Source organism: Pterocles gutturalis, unplaced genomic scaffold (assembly GCF_000699245.1).
Source record: "Pterocles gutturalis isolate BGI_N339 unplaced genomic scaffold, ASM69924v1 scaffold25557, whole genome shotgun sequence".
Classification (NCBI taxonomy): domain Eukaryota; kingdom Metazoa; phylum Chordata; class Aves; order Pterocliformes; family Pteroclidae; genus Pterocles; species Pterocles gutturalis.
In genome coordinates, this window is record NW_010108579.1 from 785 (window position 1) to 12,783 (window position 11,999).

The following is an 11,999-nucleotide window of genomic DNA, read 5'->3' on the forward strand; positions in this document are numbered from 1 at the left end:
AAGAATTTCCATGTGGATAAGAGAATGCGTAACATCTAGATTGAGGTGAGGAGGAGTTACTGTTTGTTTGAAAAAAAGATTTAAGTTGCATAGAGGATGAATTATTGCATTTATTTACTTGCATAAATACGTAAGGCGTTATTCGGCTGAGTAATTTTGGTATTCTTTTATAGGTAAGGTTCCTTAACGTTTGAATTTAAAGATGCCGCTCTTTGGGAAAATTGTTGTAATTAAACGGAATGGGACTGATGGAATTAGTTTTCCACTCACTGCAAGTTCTTGTTTATTTGGAAGGTGAGAATTAGTTGAGTACTTGCATACTTAAAAACAATATAGGTGATATTTTTCCTGCAGATTATACGTTTTAATACTTACTTGCAAAAATACATGTTTATTTGTGAACCACATTCAGGTGATTCATAGGTGATATTGGACTAAGGTTAACTGGAAGACTAAAAAGCTGAACTTAATTTTTGTTCCCTTCCTTGCCAGAACTACTAAATTTTATTTTTTTTTTTAAAGTTTCTGGGCAAAGGAAATCTGGGGAAGGGATTGAAAGTAATACACAGTTGTTGAGCAACTGATGGTATTCTTTTATCCAGAGGCAGTTTCCAGATAATTGGCTAGTGAGGAGAAGCAAGGTACATGACTTGTGTTTAACCATCTTTGTTACATCGATGCCCTTCTCAATATTTTTGTTTTTTGTTCTCCAAAACCTCAGCAAGGTGTCAGCCAATATCTAGAATATTAAAAACTAGTAATAGCTTATACTTCTTCCTCCAATCTTGAAACTTGCTTTGACTTTTGACAGTTGAGTGGTAGTGTTTTTTTGAGCTTGATCCAGCTATTTTACGTTAAGAGATAAAATGAATATGCCTGAATGGTGTATGTGAAGACTTGACTAGATGATTTTACTATAAATAGGCTTCAAATAAAAGTGTTTACTTCTCTTAAGCTGTCTGTTTGGCACTTTACTGACTGACAGATATCTTAAATAACTGTAATTGTTAAGTTCTGAATAGGATTCCATAGTGAAAGTCTATAGGAAGCTCTCCAGTGTCAATAGTAGTGTTCTTTGGCTTCAGCAGAGCTGTCCAGTCAGGTGATACTTGATGGTACAAACATTAGTTTCTGCCAGCTGCATCACTGAGAGGCGTCAGGTACTTCTGTGAGCAGCACCTCTGGTATGAGAGCTGGTGTGTTTGACCTACAGCATGTCAAAAGCATTAGAGATTAGCTTGAAAAAAAACAAAACAAAAAAAGAACTAAAAAGTCTGTACACTTAAGAAACACAGCTTTCACTTACTAACAGCTTTTCGGAAGGTAGCGGTGGCTGTCTAGGTGAGACCAAAGGTCCTACTGCCTAAATTCTGTCTCTGAGAGTGATCACTAATGAATGCCCAAGACCGAGTTTAAGAGCACATGCTGGTATTTCCTGAAAGTATTCCACAAGTCTTCGTCAACTTGCAAATCAGGAAACAAATAATCTCAAGCCACCAGAGAGCTGTTGTAGACATGTCACTTTCAACTTGTGAACAGCTTTTTTCAGAATTTGGGTATTTTATGTATTTTTTCTGATATGGCTTCTCTGATGTTGCAGAAGTGTGAGCTCCTGTCATTTTTTGCCACAGCTGGAAGACTTGAGTAGTTAATTTTCTTCATGCTATCAAATTTAAGAAAGTAGCATGCTGCTGGACAGTTATTAGCTACAAAGTTGGGAAACTACCTAATTCTATAGTAGTCAGATTTTTCTGTTTTCTGTATGTCTTGAAACTCAAATTTTATTTTCCACCCACAGGACAAGAGAATGTGATATTCGCATCCAGTTGCCTCAGGTCTCAAAAGAACATTGTAAAATTGAAGTAAATGAAAACAAGGAGGTAAGAAATACCTATTTGAATGCCATGTGCATTGCATCGTTGCATCTCATCAGACTATTGAAGTGTTTGTTTTATTTTTTAGGCAATATTGACTAATTTAAGTACAGTAAATCCTACGCAGCTGAATGGTGATTGTTTCCAGCAGCCTGCACCTCTGAAGCATGGAGATGTGTTAACTATTATTGATCGTTCTTTCAGGTGAGTGCCGGTGACAAACTTAATGCCTTCATCCTAGAACATGTTCTGCAGGCGAGCAGTGCTGAGAGCTTTGTGGACAGAGGCTCTTACTGCTGGTTGAAGAGACAGAAGATGGCTGTAGATAAATGGGAAAACTTAAAACATCCTTTTACCATCTTCAGAAACAGAAGTTAATCTAGTTTATTTCATATTTCTTTACAGTGTCTTAGAGACTTTCTTCAGAAGGCAGGATTGCTTAAAGATATTTTTTTAATCACTTTTATATTACATGAAGCTAAACCAATAAAGATAGAATTGTCTGGAGAGATCAGTTTGATTTTTCTTGGAAGGGTGGTCATTTTTAGGGGAAAATGCAGAAGTATTTCGATGTAGCCTTTAAAAGTAATCTGTGTGTATTGTGGGGAGTGGGCAACTATTGTTAGGCCATGTGTCGTAACAATAGGAATTTAGTCATCAGCTATTTGACAGAAAAATGGTTGTCTTACTTTTAAAATATTTCCTCCAGATTTGAATATCCTCTCCAATCAACTCCAGCAAAGAGGCGTTCTAGATCTCAGAAAGATGAAACGCTGCAGGTAATTTTGTCGCCATAGGTGTATTTATTGCAAGTACATTGCTATTAGGAGTGATACGGTATTCCATTTCCTTTAGGTGTTTTCTTACTAGGAATACTTTTTCAGCCATAGACTACCCTTCTGTTTAAAAATAGAGATAAACTCCTTCAGATAAATACTTTTAAAAAAATTAATAATTTATTAATTTTAGACCTGTCAGTTTCTGGTACCAGATACTTAATAATCTATGATGCTACTTTTGCAGGTAAGCTATTAAAAATTAATCCTTAGCTTTTCTGAAGAGAAGATGGGATGCAGGAAATGCGGAGTATGGGTATTGGGTATCCTTGTACTTTACATGGGGAAGTTTACTCTAGAGAATGAGCGTTCTTTTTTAAAAAAAATAATTTGTTTTCTCTGTGCTAGTACACTGAATTGTTGGAATTTATAAATACTAAACTAAGCCTATCTTTTAATAATTTATTTTCATTAGTGTCCTTTTTTTCTTCTCAGAAAAGTTTTCTCCATTAAAGTGTTAGTTTGTGAGTACTTTTGCTACTGAAACTTTTTTTTTGATGTTATAGTTCTCTTATTTAAATGAAAATCTCCCACTAGGTCTGGTGAGATGAGACTCAAAGATGCTTGTAAATATTCCTATGCTACAGCTGCTTTTAGAGGAGATAATTTCAGTGATAAACTAACACTTAACCCCTTGCTATACAGGGCCTCAAATGTGTATTGCTTGATGTTCTTAAACTTTGAAATATTCTAGGATTTCATTTGAAAACTTTTAAGCCTGTTTAGTAAACAATGCTTATAGTTTTATAAATTGAGTGTTGTTTTTCATTGTACAGTTGAGGGCTAACTGTAAAATATTTGTTGCTCTGCTGTAATATTGTACAAATTTACAGGTTCTTCATGTTCAGCAGCAGGTGGCAGAAGTGGAATTATTACGCAAACAAACTTCAGGATTTAAAAGTCCTCATGCTTCAGGTTGGTACTTGTTTTCTTCTCCCTTCTTAATGGCATTTATTCTCAGCATAACAGGAAAAACAAGGTTGAAAAGAGAAAAAAAAAAAGTATTTTAAGAGTTTTCAATCAGAGTACACTGACATAGCAAGGTATATCGTACTGTCTCGTCATATTTAGATGCTGTGATTTACCAAAACTAAGTCCTGCCAGGAGAAAGGGGTTTAAGTGCATCCTGACAAATGGACAGTAGCAGTCGGCCTGGAATTGGCAAAATGTGTGTATGTTGCTTTAAGTGATTTGTGCAAGTTTAGTTTATGAAGTTTATAGCTAAGAAGAGTGTTCAGTAGACCAGCTTTGCAAATGTCGGTTGAGACTGATCTGTGAAGTGGTTACCGATTACGTTTGACTTTTCAGCAGCATCAAACGCAGTAGACCAGCTTTGCAAATGTCAGTTGAGACTGATCTGTGAAGTGGTTACCAATTACGTTTGACTTTTCAGCAGCATCAAACAAGTATAACATGGCAAATTCACTGCTGTGATTAAAATTTAACTTGCAGTTCTCTTCTGACTGTGTTACAGCTAGATCCCTTTTGAGCAAATATTGCATTGTCTCGTGTATTCTTTCCTAGTAAGAAACTGAAACAGGTATAATTTTGGAGATGTATAGGAAGGGTGAATTTTGCTGATTAAAATAATTATTTACAATAGGTGTTTCACGTAGACCCAGTAAAAATTCACAGGCTTTGAGCGACAGGCTCCCCAACACTGTCCTATGACACAACATTCTTTGCTTCGTTGTTCTATTAGCTTTAAGGGAACAACTTGTCATCGCAATAAAAAAGATACTAATCTACTTGTCTGCAGTTGGATAAAAGCTTTCACAGAAAGATCTAATTTCCTGTTCTTTCCCCCCTCACTCTTTTTCCCCTTTCCCAGAAGATAACTGACAGGCTTTTCCTTGTATGTCAGAGTCACTGCCTTCATCTTTACATGGATTATTTCCCATCACAATTAAGAAAAGTCAGCGTGTATTGGCATTTGTTTCGGCAGGCATTCATGCTGGCAAAGTAGTGCTGAGAAATAGACCTTGGAGATACCTAGATGATCACGAGGTCTCAGCTTCTTGTGGATTAAAAAGGCTCCTCTGAGCAGATGAATTGTGTTAGCTTGCATATACCCCTTGCTCATGGAAAACTCCAAGTGAAGCATACTGCTTCAGGCTTCCAGTAGAGAATTTCTTCCTTATATCTCATGTCAATCTCCCCTCTTTCAGCTTAAAACAGTTACTCCTCATCCTATCCCTCCACCTCCTGGTCAAGAGTCCCTCCCCAGCTCTCCTGTAGCCCCCTTTCAGCACTGGAAGGTGCTGGAAGGTCTCCCCGGAGCCTTCTCTTCTCCAGGCTGAACAACCCCAAATCTCTCAGTCTTGTCCTCACACAGGAGCTGCTCCAGCCCTCTGGTCATTTTTGTGGCCCTCATCTGGACTCACTCCAACAGGTCCTTTTCCCCCTTATGTTGGGGACCCCAGAGCTGGATGCAGCACTGCAGGGGGGGGTCTCATGAGAGCGGAGCAGAGGGGGAGAATCCCCTCCCTCGACTTGCTGGTCCCACTGCTGGTGATGCAGCCCAGGACACGGTTGGTTTCTGGGCTTCCAGTGGATGTTGCTGGGTCATGCTGAGCTTCTCATCAACCAACACCCTCAAGTCCTTCTCCTCAGGGCTGCTACCAAGCCATTCTCCTCCCAGATGGTATTTGTATGTTAACAGAGCTTTGTTTATAGTACTGTGTCTTGGACCCTCGTTGACTGTCTTGGGAAGGGAAAGGAAGGAATTTTTATCTGTATTTATGGAACTCCTGTTTGTAGTTCTGCAATTTTTAAGTAACTGCCTCAGTATTTTTGTTCTGCTTTGCTTACTTTGTAGATAATGCTGAGTGTGAAGAAAAACATGCCAATGAAAATAAACAAAATACAGAAGGAAATGTTTCCAAAGCTTTACCTGTCAGACTACAAACACCCAAATCTTCACACAGAATATATCAATCCAGTAAAAAGGAAAATGAAATGTCTCCCTTTAGTAAACTCTATGAAAAAATGAAAGAAGAGATTAAAGCGAAAAAACCTCTGCCTGAAGGAAATGCATCTCAAAAAGTTGCAAAAGAAAATGCTAAGAGTGTTCTGCCAGAACCAAGTGCTCGACTTTCATCAAGTTGTGCTTATGATCTGGGGAGCCTGACTAAAGAAAAAGAAGTGGGCAGAAGTGAAAACACTGAAGAAAGTAAAATGAAAATAAAACAGGAAGTAACTGGTTCAGAATTTAACCAGATCTCACCTATAGGAAGTGCTACCAAAAGGCGTTTTACCAGAAGTCCTCGAGCTTCTGTTTCCCAGGAGATGTCAAGAGATCCTGGTAAAAGCAGTCACTTACAGGATCATACGGAACCAAGTACAGCAGGCAAATCTAAAGGTACTGAAGTTACACCCAAACCCAGTAAGGAGAAGGATGGAAATGAAGCATTTTCACTGGAGCCGTGCACTGTAGAATGCTTGGGTTCTGCAAACAAAAAGAGAATATACAGCTCAATAGGAGCAGATAAACTAGTGCAAAAACCTAACTCAACAAATGTTTCTGAAGTAGATAAATATATTCTGTCGATACCAACAGCCAGAAGGAAGAGTCCTCGGTCTCATTTCGTATCGCCTACCAAAGAAACTAGTGGAGTGAATCCTGTAAATACTGATACTCCAAGTCGACCACGTGTGTCCTTGAAACGTAGGTCTCTCTCAGCAATTTCAGCTGAAACTCAAGGGGAAGATTCAGTTTGCAGAAATGATAGCCTCAAACAACTGCCTTTGGCTGAAAATAAATGCTTAAAACAAAGACGAAATAGTAAACAACGTACGCCAGAAAAACCCATAAAAGAAGTAGTGCTGGAAGAAATCTGCGATCAGGCAAACTTTGTTAGCTCAAAAGAGGGACATTCTGAACCTCCTGCCTCTTCTTCTAATTCCAAGAGTCCCAGAAGAAATAGCAGGCAAAGCAAAGAATTCTCAAACAGAAGCCTCCGTTCAGAGGCACTGACTGCAGGAGAGTTATCATCAGAACTGACATCTCCTGCTAGGCAGAAATCTGGCTCTGGAAGGAAGAGGGGTACGCCAAGGACCTGTGTACTGCTAACTGAAAACACGGTGGAGACAAACGCTGTTCAAGAACATCACGATACAACTGCAGACGGAAGAGACAGTGGAGCTAGAGAAGAGCTGGCCACAAAGGGGTATCATCAGAAACAAGATTTGGAAGATGCCAGTGTTATAAAACCTCGTAGATTGTTGTCAAAGAGGTCTTCTGGAAATGCTACTGTACTGGAAGACAAGGAGGCTGTCTCAGAAATTGATATTTCTGGCCTGTTGGCTGGAGAAGAATCAGGTAAATAGGTTTAATCTCTTGCCTCATTGTTTTTGTGTTTGAGAAATTATCTCATTTTTATGAGAATTTTTCCACTTACATAAAATGTAGAACTCATTGCTGAGATGGTAGTTCTAAAGTGTTTATCATGTCAATATATTTGACCATGAAAATGCACACTAATGTCTATTAAAGTTTACTCAATTGAATCTTTCTCTTTTAAGGTAAGTTATCTTCTAATATGTTTCCAAGTTTAAAATCCACAAGTAAGCACTGTTTTCTGTGCTGGTTAAAATGCTGACTTGAATTTTTAGATACATAGAAAAATATTTTCAATTGTTATATTTTTTAGGCAAGACAAGAAGGATATCTCAGAAGAGGAAAAGTGGTGACTCATTACTTCAGCCTGTAGGAAAAAGGAAGAGAGTGTCTTTTGGTGGTCATCTGAGTCCAGAACTTTTTGATAAAAGTTTGCCTCCCAACTCGCCCCTGAAAAGAGGTGCGATTCCTGTGAGACAGAGCGCACTGTTTGGAAACTCCCCACGTGCGGTTCTGAAGAAGGCTCAGGGACCGAAGCACTTTGCAGTCCAGGTAAGCTTTAAGACTAGTCAAGTTGCTAAGACAATTAATGTGAACAGAATTTATAAAATCTAAAACTTCTAGAAATTAGTTAAAAATTAGTAGTAAACCTTGTTAGATGTATGTTGGGAAGGGGAAATTTTAGTTGCAAATTAAAATGGTATCTGAAATAGGCAAATTTTAATCTGTGTTTTTTCAACTTCTCCGTTGTAGGAAAGAGCTCAGCTTATGCTTTATGTCAACCTGTCTTTACACAGGTGGTGTGTTTTTATTCACCTCACACGTGCTATTGGTCATTCTCATGCATATGCAGGAGTATATTTCTGTACGTTTGACCTTAGCAGCAGTGTCTGCAAGCTCCAGTTTACCATAAATAACAGAAAGCGGAACAGTAGTTTGTTGGCAGCCTCTGCAAGCTGCTGCCATGCGGTTTGGCTAGAAGTTTGAACACATTCGCTGTCGATTTAAACAAGATGTGTGTAGTGTACTTGATGTGAACAAAACTTTTGAATAAAGTAGAACAATAAATTCAGTTAATTTATTCGGTTGAATTTGCATGTGCCTTTTGAGACTGTTTTGACATTTAAAAATTATTACAAGTTTGTTTTCAGAGAATAACATTTAAAGCTTTTTCAAGTGATCTGATGATATTTTATACTTTTGTATTTACTTGTCAGGGATGTAGATGAGCATTTGCAGTTCAGCTGCGTGCAGTAGCATTTTATCTTTATGTATTTCTTTTTTTTCTACCAGGACCTTTCTGAACATTTGCAGAAAGAAAAAATGTCACCAAAAAATTTGCCAACCCAGAAGTCCCCAGCTGCCTCATCCCCTGCCTCTGTTTCTCACATCACGACACCATCGCCAGTTGCAGAAGAGCAGGATGCTCTTGCAGAAGACATGAATAAAAAAGAGAAAAGTCGTGTTCGAGTGCGAACACCTAAATCTTCTCCCGTTAACCAAGATGATAAAACCTTAACGGCCACACCGGACAAATTAACAAGAAGTGCACAACTTGCTTTGAAGGCCACTCCCATAAAGTGGAGAAGCGGAGCTGTAGCAGTTATCAATGCAAAAAGAAGAAGTGGTGCCTCCAGTGCCAATTTGCTAGGTTTGTGTCAGCAGTTAATTTTTAATATTGATTTTAATGCTTTAAAATACAGGAACAAAAATTAATAGTGGGCCTATTATTTCATTAGGCAGAGACCACCAGAGATGGGAGTATCTTCTGACGGTTGTTGGAATCATTGGAAAGAACTGGGAATTACAAAGTGTTACATTCTCTAGTATTCATAAAGCAAATTACCAAAGCATATATAAAACCGTATTTAGAACACAAGTCTTAATGTTCAGAAGTTGAAAGATGGTAGAATTGAGGTTCTCTTTACAACGTTAGTTGCAATAATGATTCCTCAAGTCCTTCAAGTAGTATTGAACTAAATCAAACTGTATCAATTACATCAATTTTGATTTGAAAACTTGCACTTTATAGCAATCTAGCTTCAAATTGTTTTCCTTGTACCTTTTTTTAAATACGATTTACAACCTTTGTCCATGGACAGGACTGCACTTAACAGTGGTATATAACATAAAATTTTAAAAAAGGATGATGACTGGGAGTTAATTTGAATAGTTTTAAATTGAACATCTGAATTTGAATGTTGAGCACTGGTTTGAACTAGTTTTGACAGCATTGGAAATGTTATGACAGGGGACCTGGTTCTTGAAATTTTTATCTTTGAAGAAACTTGCAGATAATATGTCTTAGCCTTTTAGTGAAAGAAGTGGGGGGTTTTGTGGGTTTTTTTCCACTGGCTTCGGTTGTTCTGTTCATTTTAATAGCAGCAGGGTACTGCGCAAATGCAATGACATACAATTTTTCACCACCTCTCTAGTGTGTAAGTGGTTTTTAATGTCTGGGCATCAGTTTCTCTTGTAATATGAAAACACCATCACAATTCTTCAAAATTATGGATGTCTGCTTTGTATCCAAAATAAGCTTGGTATTTTTCTATGTATCTTGAACAGTGACAGTTTTTGAAAGTTCGTTTTATTTATGGACTTTCCCCAACTTGCATAGCAATTCTGACAAGAGAATAATAATGTCCATTTTTTTCAGGAACAGCATTCCCTTTTTTATCGCTCCTTAAAAAAGGATAGTTTCTTTCATATGACCCCTGTCTTCTCATAGGCCGTTTCTGAATTAAACAAGGCAGGTGTCCTACCAACTTAAACCTTTGTTTATTACATAGCTGTAATTAATTCCCTGATTCCTCTGCTGTGTACAGGATGATGCTCTGATAAAGGTGACATTGCTTTGGGAATTTTCAGAGTATATTATAAGGGGAAGGTGATATAAGAAAAATCTGGAGAGACTGTGTAGATCTAAATGCTCTAAGCAGTATAAGTAAATAATTTCCTGACTCTGAAATTCCTTGGGAAGGTGGTGAAAGAAAGGCTGGATATGTCTCACTTAAGGAGCCATTTCTCTGATGTTAAATCTCATGTCCCACCAGGGAAAAGTTCAGGTATAATAATGAAAAAGACTGAAAGGCTCAGGGCAAGTTTCAGTTGGGAAAAATGATTTCTTTATAAAAAGAGTGAGAATGCAATTGGGTCAGCATTCAGTTCTGGGATGTAGCTTCTGTTTGACACTGTTTGAAGCTTTTTGGTGTTTTGTTGAAAGACATACTGGGTACTTGGACACTTGTTAATCTTCAGCTGAAATTGAGTCTTCCAAGTGCAGGCATTTCACAGAGCACTGTAGTGTAGGTGTTGTCAAATGATACAGCAACCACTCTGCTTTTCTTGACTGCAGCAAATCCATTGCAATAATAAAAAATTGTGAACTTCCATTTATACAGCTGAGAATTCAAGTGGTTACTTCTCTCTTGCTTTCTAGTTGTAAAATCTTGGGCAGAAGTGGTAAAATCAGGTGTTGCAAGACCCCAGTCAAAGACTGTTAAAAAAAGTGTCCGAAAAGGAAGATCCCTAAAGAAGATAACCCAGTCACCAAAGGTATTCTTTTTCTTTTTTTCACATTTCCTTTTTTTATTTATGCATAACCACAAAACAGCTTGTAGATGTTTTGCTTCAGAGGCTGAATGCTTACAAGCTTTTAGTATGTCGTTTAATGGGTGTTGATATCTTTGTCACAATATATAAGAAATATTGTTTTTATATAAAAGGAGTCTTTGTTTACTAACTTTTTTTTTTCTCTTCCCTTCTGCAGACTCCAGAAAGAAAAATAAAAGGTCATTTTAGTACAGGTCATGCAGAGTCACCTGCTACAATAGTTGTAGGGAGAGCTTATTCCACCACAGTCAGAACAGCTGGGCAGGTCCCTAAAGTGGTAAAAAATCCTATCTTGAAGCTAAACATGAACATGGATGAAAGCTTCACAAGTAAGTTTTGAAAGTCTATTGTTCGCTCTGTCAACTGTGTCATTCTTTTGTCAAAGCATATGCTCATTTCTCTGAATATAATTTCTAGGAATGACTGCAATGTTTCAAACTCCAGAAAATAAGAGTGGAAAAATGTTGCCTTTGGCCACTGTTGAGAAGACTGATTCTACACCAACATATGCTGCAGCGGAAATTTCTGACTTGCACACTCCGGAAGAATCTGGTATGTTTGTTATTTGAAAAGAAAGGAAGTGTTTAGCTATATTTAGTGGTAGTGGTGTGTCTGCTACTTGACACAGTGAGTAGCTCTAGGAGCACCTGTTTGATGCAGCAATGTAGAAGGCTCTGGCTGTTTGAATCAATTTTATTTAGTTGTACAACAATTAGAATGCTTGTTTTTTCTGCTTAATTATTTTTTCCAAACTACCTAAATCTACTGCTTTTTTTTAGGAGAGATGTTTGTGTCACCTTTAAATAGTTCAGATGCTTCAGAACAGAAACAGGATAGTCCAGGAATTTGTCACTTTCTGAGAGAGGAGTCTCTGAAGTCTGTGTTTGATGCAATATCCACAAAAACTCCTGAAAAAATAAAAGAAGCTATGCTGGAAGAAAATATTAGTGTGGATAATTTGTCAACAATTCCAGAAAAACAAGGATCTCTGGTGAAATCAGGACGTAAAAGGAGGACTACAAAGCAGACGTTGGAGCCAGTGGAGGTTGTGTCAGGCAACAAGCAACTTTTAAGGACCCCAAAGCAAAGGTCAGAACCAGTAGAGGCCTTGGTGGGCATCAAGGAGCTCATGAAGACCCCAAAGCAGAAGTCTGAGCCTGTAGAGGCCTTGTCAGGAATTAAGTATCTCCTGAGGACACCAAAGCAGAAGTCGGAGTCTATAGAGGCCTTGTCAAGCATTAAGCATCTCCTGAGGACACCAAAGCAAAAGTCAGAGCCAGCTGAAGTCCTATCAGGAATCAAGCACCTCATGAGAACCCCCCAGCAGAAGGCAGA

The 11,999-nt window shown here is 38.1% G+C and overlaps 1 protein-coding gene across 1 annotated transcript; it reads left to right on the top strand.

Annotated features, from left to right (window-relative positions):
* Window positions 1-202: 202 nt before the first annotated feature.
* MKI67 (marker of proliferation Ki-67) lies at window positions 203-11,933 on the top strand (the record flags this gene model as incomplete). The annotated part of the gene is made up of 11 exons (XM_010072690.1): window positions 203-294; window positions 1,799-1,880; window positions 1,963-2,078; window positions 2,584-2,653; window positions 3,544-3,625; window positions 5,529-5,813; window positions 5,943-7,031; window positions 7,363-7,601; window positions 8,343-8,700; window positions 11,082-11,216; window positions 11,444-11,933. Coding segments are annotated over exons 1-11 (3,038 nt in total), but the record flags the coding sequence as incomplete, so codon positions are not given.
* Between the last annotated feature and the right edge of the window lie 66 nt (window positions 11,934-11,999).